Source organism: Schistosoma mansoni, assembly GCF_000237925.1.
Source record: "Schistosoma mansoni, WGS project CABG00000000 data, supercontig 0113, strain Puerto Rico, whole genome shotgun sequence".
NCBI classification, from domain to species: domain Eukaryota; kingdom Metazoa; phylum Platyhelminthes; class Trematoda; order Strigeidida; family Schistosomatidae; genus Schistosoma; species Schistosoma mansoni.
This window is the reverse complement of record NW_017386033.1, coordinates 236,326-253,889: the sequence shown is the minus strand read 5'-3', so window position 1 is coordinate 253,889 and position 17,564 is coordinate 236,326. Positions and strand designations below refer to the sequence as shown.

The 17,564-nt window shown below is 35.9% G+C and overlaps 2 protein-coding genes across 2 annotated transcripts; one reads left to right on the top strand and one right to left on the bottom strand.

The window, feature by feature from the left end:
* Nucleotides 1–435: 435 nt before the first annotated feature.
* On the bottom strand, nucleotides 436–1,191 carry Smp_122410 (hypothetical protein; the record flags this gene model as incomplete). The annotated part of the gene is made up of 1 exon (XM_018790389.1): nucleotides 436–1,191. The coding sequence occupies one exon, from the start codon at nucleotides 1,189–1,191 to the stop codon at nucleotides 436–438; it is 756 nt and encodes a 251-aa protein (XP_018646301.1).
* A 539-nt stretch (nucleotides 1,192–1,730) lies between these two features.
* On the top strand, nucleotides 1,731–13,264 carry Smp_000650 (ubiquitin ligase sina (ec 6.3.2.-) (seven in absentia homolog)(smsina)). The gene is made up of 5 exons (XM_018790387.1): nucleotides 1,731–2,255; nucleotides 4,898–5,030; nucleotides 7,462–7,568; nucleotides 9,838–10,027; nucleotides 12,039–13,264. The coding sequence occupies exons 1-5, from the start codon at nucleotides 1,763–1,765 to the stop codon at nucleotides 12,229–12,231; spliced, it is 1,116 nt and encodes a 371-aa protein (XP_018646300.1). The 5' UTR covers nucleotides 1,731–1,762; the 3' UTR covers nucleotides 12,232–13,264.
* The last annotated feature ends 4,300 nt before the right edge of the window (nucleotides 13,265–17,564 follow it).

The following is a 17,564-nucleotide window of genomic DNA, read 5'->3' as shown; positions in this document are numbered from 1 at the left end:
ATATAATTTACATTAGTTCAAGCGACCGACCACTTAATTCATACAATCCATATGATGTATCTGAGCTATAATAGATACTATCATATTTTCGTAAACAAAACAAAATTTATACCTGATACTTCGTTTAATAAACACATTGTATCAACTTCACATAAAACAACGTCATTAGTTAAGATCCAAAAGCTTTGAATGAGAATTTTATATTGTGCATAAAACAATAATATGTGTGAACGATTTTTATACTTCCACACTATTCATGTATTTTCCTTCAACAGAATAATGCAACGTTAATGAAATGACGTGTTACTTATTGAAACAGAGCGGTATTACTGAAAATTAGATTACAGTCCATGTTGCAAAAGTAAAATTCAAAGTAATCAAACTCTTTCCCATTATTATTATTTATAAAATGTAAGTTCAGTATATGAGGACTTCTCATGTTATCTGAGATAGTTGTGACGTCTTGGTTATGTTTAAATTAACAATAAGACGGTTATTATCTACATAAAAATTAATTGATTCAGGATCAGGAATGCAGTCGGAAGCTTCATATTCTTTATAATATGTTCTTTGAACAAGATGTTTAGAATCAGATTTATTAGAGTTTTGTTTCACTATTGAATAATCAAGGTTAGTAATTGTTATGCATACTGAACGTTGTACAACAGTGACTTTTATATTCTCTTCCTTGTAATTTTCATCTAAGGGGATCATTAAAATAAGTTTATTCCCTTCGCGTATAGTTTCATGTCGATCAAGATGTTTTGTTTGTAGCTTTTCACCATTTTCTAGTTTGATATTATGCTCATTTTGAATAGAACTTTCGCATTCCTGTAATGTTATTCCATTACGTTCTCTACTTTGTTCTGGTTTGCTTGAACCAAAAGACATATATGGAATATCAATCAGAAGGAGACCATTTAGTAATAACATGATTTTAGAGTTCTCAGCCATTACATTCTCAGGCACAGTCAGTTTATTTTGAACTTCACGACAAATAATTTCATTTTCTTTGCTAGTTTCAGTTTTTGCATTTATTATTATTTCCCTTTTAGAAGTCAGATATGCACTAAGTGAGTCCTGCTTAATTCCTTTCGCATTCAAAAAAATTTTAAGGAAGCAATGACAACCGGGGGTATTAACAGTGAAAATGGTGCACACGTGTTCCAGAATATTAGACATTTGTTCCATTGGTCATTAAGAGATTTTATAGGAGAGAATAGAATGCAATTGATCATGATCATAGGAACTAATGTTTAAAGTGATAAATAAATTCGTGTACAGTTTTAGGTTTGGAGCTTTGTACATGGACGAAAATAGAAGTTACTTGTTTGGCAGACGATTTGGGGTTACTAACGTAAATAAAACTAGGATGATTATCATTGGTTATTTGTATTCTACCAATAGGCAGTGGAAATTCTCGGAATCACGATTCATCGTTTAGGTTGCTATCAATCTTTAAAAGCTGTGTTACCGTACTCAAAGAAGCAGATTTATATGTATTCAACTTGCATAAATACTCTTTATATCCTTAGAATTTCTTCATTTCCAGCCTTCCAATATATTCAGCCGATCAGAAACACTAAAATAGAATAATATATAAAGAATAAAACAGAATGTTACGTAAAATAACAACAAGTTGCACATAACATTGAAGTAACTGCACAGTATTTCGTGATTATTGTCGACTTTCTATTTGTTTAAATCTGTGAACGTGAATCGCTCATAAAACGCGGTATTTGTGGTTTCTGTTCATTGTTTTATGAATAATTCAATTACGGAGGTAAACATGAGCGTTCCCAGCCGTGCGACTAACTCAAACAATACAATTTTATCTGAGGAACGGACGTGTCACAGAAGTCAAATGGCATCATCTGATGCTGTTGGACGTACAATGGCACTATTACCCATAAATCATAATCATGCTCTACATCATGGAATAAAATTAATGCCTCATATAAACATGCCTCACAGAGAAGTAGGAGCGACAACACCCTTGGTAACTAACTCTGGCACAGCCAGTACATGCTCGATGTCCCTGCCAGGTTCAATGTCATCGGCATCAGACACTGTTTGTAATATTCTTCCACACAACACTTCAGATAGCAGCTCAATCGACCTCGCTAGTCTTTTCGAATGTCCTGTTTGCATGGATTACGCTCTACCACCTATTATGCAATGTCAGAGTGGACATATTGTTTGCGCATCGTGCCGGTCAAAACTCTCATCATGCCCAACTTGCAGAGGCAACCTAGGTAAGCTTGATACATCATTTCTGTACGTAAATTTTAATATCCCAGACAGTAGGGGTGTTACTAATAGGATTCACACTTTTTCCACACGTCTAGAGCTTATTATACACCGAACTTAATATTTTTGACATGAAACGTCTCTTTTTGCATTTATCTACCACACAAATTGTAGCATCTTCCATTACCTATTCGTTCTTTAGTTTTTGCCACATCTAAAGATTTGTGGCACAGAAAGTCTGTGTTGTATACTGTTTCTGGTATTTAAATGTTTTATTAACGGTACAGTGCATAAGTTTTCCCATGCATAGTAACATCCACTAGGCCATCATTAATTTATAGCCTAAAGATAACCCATTGGCGTCAGTATAGTAACTTCTTCATCACTCTGCCAAGAACACTTGGTTACTATAGATAGTGTCATCTTTTACTTCAGTAATTAACACTCGACATCAAATTTAATGTTACCTCACGCATTCTCGGTCTCAATGACATCTAAAAAGTGTTTATTTGCGCCAAAATAATGCGTCAATTTGTCATAACTTGTCTTCTTATCGTCTGTCACACCAGTCAGTGGCATGTTGCAGGTAATAACTAGGATAATTCTGGAGGTTCTAGTGTCTTTATCAGTGCTTCAGTACACCTTATTGAGTTGTTTTATCATTATTTCTCCATAGGCTTTCAGGAGCTCCCAAGTGTGCACTGCCCCTCACTTGTTACTATTTATTACTGATGGGCCATTACGAAGTAAGATTATCGAGTTAATTTCGTCCTACATAGGTCTATTTTATCGATGGTATTTGACCCTTTGGTTTGATAACTTCTTTAGAGAGACCTGGTTAAAGACGTTGCTTAGGAAGCAGATATTCTGACTATCGAACCTTTTTCAATCTCAGTATAGAAGAACAGTGTACAAGATATTGTTTTCTGAAAAAAGGCTTAAATTAAAGGTTTTCATAAGTAGTACTATCCAACTTTTTATCGTTGGCTTGGATAGTATATTAGATCCTTACTTCAACCTTTCTGAGTTCTGTCTTGTTCGAGGATCCTTTGATTGACTCATAGGACTCGAATATGTCAGCCCTGTCTCACGATAATACATAAAAAAGCAGGATCACATAATTGCATTAAGGAGAAGCTTGTTAGTGTTTAATATTTCCTACAAACCCAACATCAGTCAGGAATTGTTTAAAGAAAAGTCTGCACTGATGTTTATTTTAAAAAGAATAATTAAGTATTCAAGCTTGTGAATCAGTTTTCTTATTTTTATCGTTGTATTAGCTCTCTTGAATCGGTTGTTCATGTTATCACGACGAAAATACGGTGTTTGTATGTCTCAACGTTTGATGCTAACTAGATGTATTACCGACTTTTACAAAGTGTACACACTTCACACTGTAATGGGCCGCGTAACAGGTGCAAAACAAGACTTAAGTGTACATTCTTAGATACGATTCTTATAGATATGATTTAAAACTTGTTTAGGTAGGTTCTAGTTGACACATCGCATTTGTTTGGAGAGTGGCAGTCAATTGAAGGAAAAGCAGAGTGATTAAGCCGAAAATGTCATTGATGGTAATCGGCAACAATGTATCAGAAAATAAATATTTAATCATTAACTCGTTTGCATACTAGGATGAGACAAAGAGTATATATGGGTTTGTACTGGTGCGAATCATTGTGGTCTGTTACCACCCATCATGTGATCAGACTATTGGTTACATTTATTTCGTGAGTCCTTCAAAGACTAGCTGAAGCTGTCTACACCACTTAAACCATCATTTAATAAGTTCATGAACTCAGACCGTTTTGCTATCTGATCGTCTTTCTATGTTCATACTCCATTTGTTCCCTTAAGATCCTGAAGCCCTTGTGCACCATTGGTTTGGAATCAGGGTTTCCCGACTCCCCTCGATGGATCCTCCGTGTCCACCCATCCGGGTAAAGTGCCGGACATTCGCTTTTCATCCTCTCGATTTCGTAAACAGCACCCCTGCCACGAGAAGGCAGTGAGTAGGACTTCCTTGACAGTGGCTGTATACCCGAGGCCATATGATAGCATTTCGAGAGAGCAGACTCTCCCCACCTTCAGTTATACCAGGGCATTTCGGTGCCAATAGTTGCAACATTTAGTTCTCAGCCATTACTTTGCAGGTTTGAGTCCACCTTGGTCTAATTTTATTTAGGCAACCAGGTTGCATCAGATATTTCGAGTCAAATTCGAGTACGTAACCCTGTGGTTAGTGAATAAGTTGAAAGTAGGACCTTATCTCTGGCTACAATTTGTCAGGCTCAATAAGACTCACGATGTGCGAAATGGTTTATCTGCGTAACCTAACCACTCATAGTCAACCTTAACAATTGCGGAAGCTGCTCCTAAAGTAACTATTTAACGGAAAATCTAAATCTGTTATTTTTGGTCCAAAATTCTGTGCTAATCTGTCTCTTCATCGACTTTCAAAACACAAGTGTTCGATGATTTTGCCTTCTTTGCTATTATACAACAATGGTACTGTTTCGTACTGATCATTTTTAGTCCCTCATGTGAATTTGATATCCTAATACTTTCCTAACTAATGTGCATATTGTCTCGATTGAACTTCCAAATAGTTACTCACATGATATCTCGTCTCACTTTTCTTTTGAAGATAATATCCGGAACCTCGCAATGGAAAAACTTGCTTCCAGTGTATTATTTCCTTGCAAGTACTCCACTAGTGGTTGCCCAGAAACTTTTCATTATACATCCAAATCAGAACATGAAGCAGCTTGCGAGTACAGGTAGGTTTTTTACTTTTTGCCCGTTTTTAGAGATTCATCGTTAGTTTCAAATCTCCCGTCACTAGTTGTCTTAATTTCTATCATGTTCACTAACTCATTTTTGTGTTTTACAGGTTCTTCGATATTTCATGGAAATATAGAACTATGAGCCCATTACAAGATCCAAACGCTGAACTTTAAGCAGGCGTTTATGTCTTAAAACATACTGCCATATTTGTATCCCATATGGGAGTGATTACAGATATCGTAATGTAATATCATATTTTCCTCAACGTTACAGGCGAATATAACCATAAAGGCGGCTTATCTAGACATATGATAGTTGAGAGAGATAACAAATTGGTTGACAAAGTAGTGAATCTTCATCGGCTGAGGTGTTTAGGACATGTATTACGTATGCCCAACCACCACCTACCCCAACAAGCCGTGCTTGCTAGTGCAGAATTAGGTTGAAAGAAAGCTAGGTTCGGCCGAACCAATAGTGGTGGTCATTAGAGTCATCGATTGTTGGCTTTAGCCATGCATATAGACTCAGGCTAACTAGTTGAACTTGGCGTGATAACTGATCAGTGGTTGAAGTTGTTCACAGTGGCAGAGATTCATCCACTCTCCATCTTGAATCCCAGTATTCCTCTGTACATACCTTTCCGTCATCTTTGGAAACCATATTCCCAAGGTTTATTTTTTTCCTTTTGCAATTGCTACTGCGTTGTCCCGATCTTTTTTGTTATTTATATCTTGTGTTAATGTGATATAGCTCTATGTTGATGTTTGTTTGTCTTTATCTAATAAATCAATAGAATGATGGGAACATTTTTCAATTTAGTCTAAGCACAGGCAAAAGTCAGGTTTAAAATAACCCATTGTAATACTCTATACTGCAAGCAAAGGGATTAAAAGAGCCATCAACAGTAGCGAATACTAGTCTGGTTTTAAAATCATTGGTTTGGCCGATTTAGGAGAAATTTTGTACCATTCAGTTAAAACTTTGACTAAAGTTTGTTATTATAATCAGTTTTATTTGCTTTCAACTTTCTATCAGTCTGTCTAGTATCCGAAAATCTTGTAAGCAACTTCAAGTATGTGAACGATTTAATTCCTATAGCTGAAGGGGTTTTCATAGTACTATTTTAAACCATGTTAACCAGATATTTAAAGTTGTCCAAGTCAAGTTTCTAACTCGTCAGATTCCGTAAAAGTCTGTGCCGTTATAGCAGTGGTAGTTAAGATGTTTGTGCCTAATGATCATTTTCGTGACTTCGAAATCCAACTTCCAACTATCCATTAACAAGTGAAAACTCCATCCCATTTATTGAGATTGATTTGGTTACCTAGTATCATTAGCCTGCATTTTAAGAGCAGTTCATTAAGTGTACCTATGTTTCTTGTTGCTGTTTTGTAGTACGTTATCCCACTATGTATCTATTGCCATATTTCCTGCTTAGATTATTTTCGAATACAAAAGTTCTGATTACTGTTCTCGAACACAAATACGGAGACAGTATGGATATATATACCGCGAAACATATGCGGCATTGTCTGCTTCACTCTGTCATACTGCTAAAATATATTGTAGATTGGAGAGTATATACAAAAATTAGACTCATTAACTCTCAGATATCGCAGGAATATTTATTGTTAATAGTGGAAGCATTAAAAGAATTTGTCTAGCGGCAAGCTATGAATGTTTTTGCCCATTGAAGTAGTTGGTATATATTTTATGTATATGGAAATGACTGGTGCTGTTTAGCATGGAACATTTTCGTCTGTTTTTCTCATTTCCTAATGTGTTTTGAAACTCTACTGTATTTCTTTCTATGTTGGTGAAATGTGTATCGACCTATACCATTTTACATTTCTCTGTCCATTTATGCCTTAGTATTTATTTTTCGAGATGAATTGTGAATCACTCTGTGTGCAAAACTCAATATTTGTGGTTTTTTGATCATACAATACTACGCTACTTTCGCAGTATTTGACTTTTCTTTATGTGATATGGTATTTTCCAAGTTTAGGATTCACATTCCCCTCATAGTTATGTAATAAGCTAACTTATTGTTATCTGTTCTTTTCAAAAGAGCATTGAACTTGTATGGACACCACAGTCACTCAATTTCACTATCTAGTTACATTCATGAAATTTTCATTTTATGGCTTTGTGTTCCTTTCACTTAATTCTCAACGTTAAGATCAATAATTCAAACCCATTTAATCTATTTCCTCTCTGAAAACCGATTGTGATAATTTTAGTCCATTTTTTCAGCATGGCAATTATCGGTCACTGATTAGTAAACAATAATGTGCTGATGTATATTAAACAGTGTCTGATTGTAACATGTAAATAAAGTTTGTTGTCTTTTTTGTACTGTTTTTTCCATAACTTATATCGAATATTGATTACAATCGTTTATTTTGTAAATAATCATTTTAGGCCCTATGATTGTCCATGCCCTGGTGCTTCATGTAAGTGGCTTGGTGAATTGGAACAAGTTATGCCCCATCTCGTGCATCATCATAAAAGCATTACAACTTTACAAGGTAAGAATTATCTGGGATTTTTTCCACAGACCAGATTATTTATTAGCATTGTTTGGAGAAATATAGGTTTCTTTTCTACTTTAGAATTATCATTTACAAGTATTTTTGGAATAATTGTACCCATTAATCTCGTATATCTTTAGGTGAAATATTAGGAAATGATCGCCTTTCTAAGAATGTCAAAGGTTGTTTATGAGTTTCAAGCTATTCGTCTTATGAACTGATTATATTTACATTCATTTGATCATAAAATGTAACCAGAACCGTTAGACAACTATGTACTTCACTGTCTTACCTAATAACTGACTCCACTAACCAAAAATCTATGGTCCGTCTATTTGTATCATCTCTGCTATCCACACTTAAGATTTAAATGTGATTCTTTCATGACCTCATTATGACAGTGAGTGCGTATTGCTGATGAGTCAGAAACAAAGATGATACAAATATCCGATATAAATATAGTCGTTGCCTCATTGTGGTGATGGAGCTTTCCTATTTTGACACGAATCAATCTTTATTGACCACAACAATTTTCCCCACACTAGACCGGTCGATTGATGAGTGGATTAACCGAAAAAGCAGATGCAACATATTAAAGCAATATCGTGCTGTTCACTGTACTTTTATGAAGTGCTAGTAAGTTGGTTCCCTTAAATAAGAAGCATTTCCAATAATACTATTTCGGAACTCCTAAAACTTTTTTGCAAAGTCAATAAATGGAGCTTGGAATATAAGTCAACATCAACCCTTGTGCATTTTGTTATATTTCCCCTAAAAGTAACATGAAACCTTCTAGCTATTTTCTCAATTTGAATGTGTTTTCCAGTAACTACTATTCTCTCCCATTTTGTCATACCTCCTTACCCTTTGTTCATAATACTGTCATTCCTTTTCATTTGAGCCTCCTCTTTAATAGCTGTCGTGGAAGATCTCAAGTCATCTATAAAATGTATGCTCAAACATGCAGTATTCATAGTGAATGGGTGAGTAAACTAAAATAAAAGAAAACCCGTCTGGAAGGGGTATTTTGATACTTCTATCTGCGAAACAGACAATGATTACTGTTTGCAACAATCATTATGTGGAACGCATTTCTGATAATTACTGGAGATACACTTTTAACTTGTCGGCCACCAACAAGTCATTAAAATATCAGCCAACTCTTCAGGAGATCGTTGACTCTTCCGAGGCTCATACTTGAACTTTAGTAACTTATGTTCGTGTCTTATTAGATAGACGAGACTAGTAATAATCAAAGATTAAAATGTAAGTGGCATATTCAAAAGAAAAACTGAAACATTTAGTAGGTTAGCGTTAACCTAATTATTGTTTTGTTTGGTCTTCAGTCTATGAGCAAAATCTAATGTTTTTCTTGCATACCGTGAACTTTCATCAGCGTCCTAGCGGGCCCCAAACAAAATGAATAGAAGAAAATTAAAAATAGACTAACAGTTTTAATTCAGTAATCATGACCATCAGTGAGCAACGAAGATGGAAAAGGTGGTGGCTAGTTGCTTAAATCTAGTAAAGGCATTCGGTTTAAAGAAGTGAGTTAGTGTAATTCTTACAGAGGAAGAAGGATCAATTATCCATTCATAGAGTAGACGAGTTAGTTGACAATTCGAATTCTTTGAGGCCTAGCTCAATTCTTCTTTATTTGTTCATTATCCACAAACTTCCTGAATAAACAACTAAAGTTGTATAAATGGAATTGTCAGGTGCTCACAACCAGTTGATGATAAACATTGGGCCTAGATTTTGTGCTATTTGGCACTCATTAGTGAAACGTAAGTCACATATTGAAGGAACCCATGCTCTATGTAGGATCTAAACTTGTTTCACCCAGTATCACAGTTTGGAATGTTGACAGTCAGCTGTTCGATGCGCAAATGACTTATGAGACTAAGATATTTACACCAATTAGTCATTGGGCTCGTTATCAGTGTCGCGATGTCGAGTTTTTAAGACTAGTGGTCGTATTGCGACTCGATCAATAAAGGTTGGTCGGCACTAAGCATTAGACATGCACAATACCAGTTTCTACTCAGTGATAGTCTATATATTTTATATCAATCTGATCATGCCTGTAAACTGGTGTGAATTCTGTAAATATTATTTTCAGAATATATTATTATTATATGAATGGGTTTCCTTACTGTCTTCCCTTCAATAGTCAATGATGAATGTCATGTTTTTACAAACCAGAAGTAAAATCAAAGTTTTTTCTTGAATTATTATTGTAATGTCACTTGTTTTTGTTTCTCAGGCGAAGATATTGTATTTTTGGCTACTGACATAAGTCTTCCAGGTGCTGTAGACTGGGTTATGATGCAATCTTGTTTTGGACATAGTTTTATGCTGGTTCTAGAAAAGCAGGAACGTGTACCAGATCAAATATTTTTCGCTCTTGTCCAACTCATCGGAACTCGAAAACAGGCAGATCAGTTTGTGTACAGGTAAGAACATTTTGGATTGTTGAATGTGATTTTAAAAATTCAGCCTAATTCTTTTTCTAGTAATTTTTATGCAAAATAAGGCTATATTGTATAAATATAATCTCAACATACTTTCATTTTATAGCTAAAATATTGGTTTATTTAATGATTAATAAACCGACACTATTTTTAATTACTCGTTTTTATAAAAAACTAATCACTTATCAGCGTAACTACACCTAGTTTTTTTCCAACTTGAACTTCATGTGTCATCTCACATAGAGATAGGCAGTTACTTGATGTGCGTAACGTATGTCCTAGCCATGTCAGTTGGTGCAAGTGCTCAATATCGTCATTTCACTTCATCCCCTTACCTACAATTTTATTGTTTGATCTCAACATTCCTCACTCGCTAGTTTCACCGTATGTCTATGCTCCGAAAACACCTTTGGTTGATCAGCTGCAACTTATTTAACATCATGTATCACAACCATAAAATAGAAGACAGCTCTTCAGTATGCTAGTTGTGTAAAGTAGACAATCATGCATCTCACCGGTTCCTTTGGCAATGTAGGTTGATGAGTTTTGGTCGAATGATCTTTATGTATATAGTAATTCAGTAGTGAACCAGTCATCGGCTTTGATGCATCTGAAATAAGTAAAGATATCCTCACTGTCAAGTTTCATTCCTTATTCTTAAACTGACTTACTGTCAGGATAGACTTAAATTCTCAACAACATCTGTAAGGTACTAACAGTTCACATCCTTCCTAACTTTGTCAAGAGTTAAATGGCTGATTTCATCTAGTTTACAGTCAAATCCTAGGAACTAGAGTGTAGATACAAACCAGTTAAATTGTCCTTCAGTGTTCCACTCATCCAATAACTTCTTTATAAGAGGTCATCGACTGTCAGCACATTTTCTCAAATCATCCGTAATAACTATTGAATACTAATACCTATTGGTATTCTCTATGCTATTGGCGCAACTCAGTTCATAGTGCGAAAACCTATACATGGATTTTCGGTTGCAAAAAACAGTTAAAAGGTATTCATGATCTATGATCCGCAGTTCTGTCACTAACATGTTTGTCCATTTTTCGTTAACTTAACCAAAGGCTTTTGTCTAGTTTCATTTAGGTGTATGAGATTGAAACCTACACAAAGTATCCGTGCCATGGACTACGGTTAATGAAATACTTATCGAAACTATTCCCGTATTTACCAACACTAAAAAAAACACAAACACAAATTTTTTAGTGTATATCCATGCTGATTTTTTTCATATGATTATTTGGATGGTTTAGACTGTCGAGTTATATATAATGGCTAAACTTTGAATTAAACTATGCCCAATTTTTCATTATTCACATATACTTCACTTGTGTATTAAATAATTGACTGTTTTCTTAATCTTTGTGAGGTTTACTCGGAATCCTGTATCATGAAACTAAACTATTGAAATACTTGGCTTAAGATGCATTTTGACAGTAAAGGTCCTTGAGACTATTATTATTTCTATAAATGTTATAATTTCTCTTATTACGATTAGCTATTCCTATTGCTTAATATTCTTGGACACCAATTCATTCGACAAGTCCCCAAATCAGAACACAGTTGAAGAGGAACGAAAATATATATCAAATAACAAGGATAGATAAAAGTAGGAGACACAGTAAGAAAAACTTAAGTAAATCTATAGTTTTTACATGAGAAGATTCTAGAGTCTTCTCTAAGTATTCACTAGCGCTGATTGATTAAGAACTAGCCAATCAGTGTGCACCAACACAATCCTGCACGGAACGTGCTTTAATCCAATATATGTCCCGCTAGCAATAAATGATTCGACTTTTTTGTATGCTTTTCTTCATTCCTCTGTATATGAATGATTCCCTATATTTTACGTAATTTTACATGAAATTCATGTTATTCTTTAAGGAAATCAGTTCTTTTTATTTTATGTGTACTCTTTCTGTTTGTTATATTCATTAACTCAATTTTTTCTTCATTTTTTCTGATTTCCGTTCAATAGACTTGAATTAAACGGGCATCGTCGACGGTTAACTTGGGAAGCTTGTCCACGTAGTATTCATGATGGTGTTCAATCTGCAATCGCTGTATCTGACTGTTTAGTGTTTGATTCTAATACAGCTCATTCATTTGCTGAAAATGGTAATCTAGGAATTAATGTGACTATTTCTCAAGTTTCTCCATCTATTTCATAATTTCAAATATTCATTACTTTTTTTCTGTACTTTTTCTTTTCTTCCCTATTAGTTGAGAAAATTCAGTTTACATTATTATTTGTTTTTGCTGCATCGAGCATATTATCTTAGTTCTCTCTGTTTTTACACACGTCTTATTAAAGTTTGTCATTATTGAATATCAGTGAATCAGTCTACGTTTGTAACGTTTTTCTTCTATAGAAAGATGAGGAAATTTACATACATGCATTTCATTTCCCTTTCTTTCTCATTCTCTTATTCATGAAACCAGCATCTTCATTCTCTTTTCCTCTCGACTTATTCACATCTTCATGTTTCCTAGTTCTTTCAAGCGCCTTAAAAATTAAATTATCATCCCATATATACACATAAACATTTCCTTTCTAAATAATTCACTTTACTGGTTCCTTGTGTGTATTTCTTTGTATATTATCTATCTGTCCATTGGATCCAGTGTTTGTAAATAATTGAGTTTACCGTCCACCACTTCTGTGTCATTTCCCACTAATAATTCATTCACATTCATACATTTAGTGATTATTATTATTATTCAAAATATAAACCCTAAAAAACAAGACAAGTACGTACATCTCATTTTCTTTCATATTTTGTTAATCCTACTTTATTTTCCCTTGTATTTTTTTGTGACATTCTCTTCCTGCTTTTTTTTTCTCTCCAGAGTTGTTTGTCTTTTTTTCTACACAAAAGCGTTAGTATTTCACTGTGTATAATTTCGATTTTAAGTAAAAACAAAATTTATGATCCTTTTGTATTATTTGAGGCATGTTTACAAAGAACTTGTCATTATTGTGGTAAGAAAACGAAAAAAGTGACTACCCCTGTGTATATGTTTTTGGAAAAATTACTCGTTTGTTTGCTCTTGTCTTTGACTTTCTTGTTTATATCAAGTTAGTTCGTTTTCTTATTTTATCCATGGAAAATGTTGCTTTGTATTCACTCGTGTAGTCAAGAAGAGATGTTTTTGGTTCCATAAAATAACCTGTAAGCAAATATAAACATACTATTTTCTAGCAATATATAGAATTTTTCAAGTTTTTGATCTGAACAAGTTCTTAGTTTATTGGTGTTGCATGATGATTATCACTCTTTGGTTTATAGGCCTTTATTCAAGCGTATGTTAGTCTTTAAAGTATTGACTAGTTGTTCTTCGTATAAACGGAAAGCCATAAAATTACAGTCGACATAAAATCATTTACTACTTAGCACTTTGGTGCGCCTGTCGGGAAAAACATGATTACCTAATAAGCAACCGAAGAGGCACATATCGACCTAAACTGTATATGAAAGACTTTTGTATGGGGCCGATTTCAACTTTTTGTTTACCTATTCACTGGCTGGTATTACATGTCAATAGACTCTCATTTTGTCTTTTAATTGATTCTTGCTTGTTTGTCGGATAATTGAGTTGTGTCACTTAACGAAGTATCGTGATCTACTGATTTTGTGCCCAGTTATATCTAGTTCTACTGACTCAATTATCTAGTATGAAAAATAGGATGTACAGAATTCTTGCTTCACGTCAAAACATACTTCTCTGGCACCGAAACATTAATGGAATTTAATTTTTGCTAGACATACGATTATAGACTGTATAAAAACAGGAAGTAATCGGTTACCTTACAGCTGGGCGGTATGAGATTGAAAATTTAATTAAATATGCAGGCAAAATCTATTACTTGTGTAGGTAAACTGCTTCAAAACTTTGTATTAATATCTCAAGAAATAATCTGTATTGAAAGTCTGAGGTAAGCCTCTTTAGGCCTGGCATTTAGTTTTTTTTTAAGTCGCGATGCGTTATTAGTCCACTAGGCTTTTAACAGTAAATTAGTATCTTTCCTTGTGAAATAACCACTAATACCGTGAAACACTGATATTATTATACTATAACTTTGGGATAACCCCTTGATTATATTGAGATTAGCACAACGTCCTCACAATCATTGCCTACCGCGCATAGTAGGGAAATATGGTTCTAAAATGACGTTTTCATTCAGCTTCGAAAAATCAGTGTAATACGATGCTTTCCAAAATTAGAACATTGATACAAGTGTAGTTGGCGTCGAGTCGTGATTGACTATGATCACCACTACAGGAAGATTACGTGCCAGTTATTGGGTAAGAGCCCTCCGTAAGCCGAAAACAAAAAGGCAGTTGACGGATGCAATAAAAAATATTTTTTGGCTACCTCGTGGTGTCGAAAGAATACCAAGATGTGCCACAGTTTACAGGCGGAACCACCGAGCGTAAGCGAGTTCCTGCAAGGTCACAGGCAACGGAAGGAAACGTGTCTTTCATGCACTTAAACAAGCAGTACAGGAAGCGATCGTTGGTCCTCGAGTTGCCACCAAACGTTTTTTACGTGGGACGGTACCAGGAGACACGTGCTGTATTTGTTGCTTGAATTAGCGTGCCACACCAGAGTGGTTTGTATCCAGAATCTGAAGATCGCGGTCGTAGAGGTCTGGACCGGAAAACGCTTCAGACGTCAGTCAGTCAGTTACAACGTGGGACCAGGCACATATCTGCATCAGTCCAAGTTGCCATACCTTATTAGCACAACAAGATCAACATCGAATTCATAGTAGTTAAATTAATGGTGGTAATATATAAAATATAAATTGTAGTACAGGAAGAAAGTCAGATATGAAGCAATTTTAATCTCAAGGTTTAAAGAAAGACAGAAAGTGTATACACCGACGCCATTGTGATCGATTCGGAGTCATTTCACCCAGAGTTTCCAATCATTGGTTACGATAGTTGCGCAGACCCCAACCAAGTAGAGTGCATCTGCCATCATGGCTGAGACTAGAAGTTAGTGACTTCAAGCTCTGATGCCACGTTTTGGTCTGGCCGCCCCTAACTTTCTTCCAACCATCCCCTACACTAGTCAGCATAACGCGTCGTGGAAATCGATGTTCAGGTATACGTAACACGTGGCCCAACCATCTCAGTTGATGAAGGTTTACAACCTCATCAACTGATTTACCATCATTCCCTACTACCCTTCGTCTAACCTCACCATTACTAACCCAGTGATCCCAGTAGATATGAGCAATATTTGTAAGGCATCTGTAGTCAAATACTAGTAACTTGCGAGTATTGTCAACCCTTGATGGCCACGTTTCATAGCCGTAAATTAGAACAAGGCGAACTGCTAAACTCGTCCCTTAATTGATAGACTGATATCTGGTCTTCGCCATAGGTGACGTAAGTTGGCAAATGCCAAACGAGCTTCTTGAATACGTGTTCAGATTCCGTCAAACATCAACTGCTTGGGGATGATCAGACTTCCAATATAAGTGAATTTGTTGAAGCGTTCGACTACTTCACTCCCCATCTTTAGTTCAAATGTTGACGCTGGCCAGTCCTGGAGTAACAATTTACATTTAGATGGGGAGAAGCGCATCTCAAAACATCCTGGTATTTTTACTCAGTGCTATCAAAAGACTGCATTTTGTCAACGTCTTCTTCAAACAGGACTATGTCATCTGCGTATTCTAAGTCGCTTAGTGGACCTCCTGGTAGGAGATCAACTCCTGAAAATTCAGTCGACGAGAGTGTTATTTCCAGCAGTAGATCTATGATAAAGTTAAACAAAAATGAAGATAGTGAACAGCCTTGTCGGGCACCACTTGAGGTTGTAAAATCAGATGACAATTCGCCATAAGCTCTCACTGGACTGATAGTGTTCGAGTAAAGAGCCTTCGCAAGGTTTATGTGCTTCTGAGGTACACCTTTCAATGACAGATACTACCACAGAACCTCTCGGTGTACAGAGTCAAATGCTGCTTTTAAGTCAAGATAAACTATCATTGATGGACGCCGATAAGCATGTCTGTGTTCTAAAACCTGACGAATGGTGAATATATGGTCGATGCAGCAATTGCCAGATCTGAAGCCAGCTTGATTTTCTCGTGTTTGCAGTTCACGAGTCTTCTTTAAGCGCCCGATAGTTATTGAGGCTAGTATTTTAGATGCTATATCAGTCAAACTAATCGCTCTGTGGCTATCACAGTATGATTTTGACCCCTTCATATATATTGGGACAACCAGTGATTGTGACGAGTCAAAAGGGATTACGTTCAACCTCAAGATTCTAGCTAAAATATTAGTCAGTCTAATCGTTAAATTTGGACCACCATATTTAATGACCTCTAGAACCAATCCATCTGTTCTCCCTCGTTTCAGATTAGCGACTGCCTTTTGAACTTAAGTTAGAGTCGGGGGACCTACTTCAATGTTCCATTCAGACTGCTTGGGAATGATGGGTAACTGTAGAGTATCTGAAGGCCAGGTAAACTGTTCACTTAAGTGTTCGTTCTAAAGGTCTGGGCTGAGAGCAGATAAGGGTGTCATATTTTTCCGAGATTGTCTAACTTATACTTGACTTCTTAATTCCGGTTTCTTTTATTAGTCTGATAAGTTGTCTGGTGTTGCCCACAGCAGCTGCCTTTTCCATTTCTTTTGCATTCGTTGCCCGCCACTGATTACGATCATTCCGTAGACATTTGGTTAACCTTGGTCTGACTTGCTTTCTCTCTTCATCGTGTTTTGGGCCGAATGGGATGACTTTACGATAATCTATCAGTGTAATATACTTAATAGAAACCCACTGGTTTCTAGTAACCCTACGGCTCAAATCACTAATAGATTTCACTGCTGATTCCACAGCTGTTCGTATATATGTCTGAGCATTATCTGCCTCAGCCTCGTTTTTAGAAATACTCAAGTGTGAATTCACTTGTTTCTGGAACCTACTCATGGCTTACCCGTCCCTCAGTTCAATTCTAATGGGTCTTCTGAATGTGACTTTTCTGCTTCTAGTGAGGCGCAAACAAATGAGTACTCGTATTAGAGCATGATCAGAGTCTAAACATGTATTCCAGAACGAGCAGGATTTTGTTGTCTAGCCTCTCCAACGATGACTGATGTCAATAGCCAACGGGTTGCCAGACATACGGAAGGTGTATCTCGACGGTCCTCCGTTGTGGTGAGGTGAGGTTAAGTGAATGATCACACTAGGATCCTGTATGCGTGTTTTGGAGACACAGCATACATCAATAGTACGATATTCTACGGCTTTAGCCAGGGAAGCCTACTGGCCGATTTGACTTAGGGTACGTACGTTGAAGATTCCAATGTGTAGTTCGAGGTGAGGTTTTGGTGGACCTGGGACAATGTTTCGGTCACTAGAATCGTTGGCTATGGTGACACTTGAGGAGGAAATGAAAAAAGGAAGTTTAGAGTTAAAAGTCAAGGTGGAATTGAAGGGAATAAATAGTAAATACAGTGATCCTGAGTGTTTTTAGATG

Coding starts and splice junctions, on each gene's coding strand:
- Smp_000650 (XM_018790387.1), top strand. CDS start 1,763: ATGAATAATTCAATTACGGAGGTAAACATGAGCGTTCCCAGCCGTGCG. Junction 2,256..4,897: donor AACTTGCAGAGGCAACCTAG/GTAAGCTTGATA, acceptor TTTCTTTTGAAG/ATAATATCCGGAACCTCGCA. Junction 7,569..9,837: donor AAGCATTACAACTTTACAAG/GTAAGAATTATC, acceptor TTTGTTTCTCAG/GCGAAGATATTGTATTTTTG.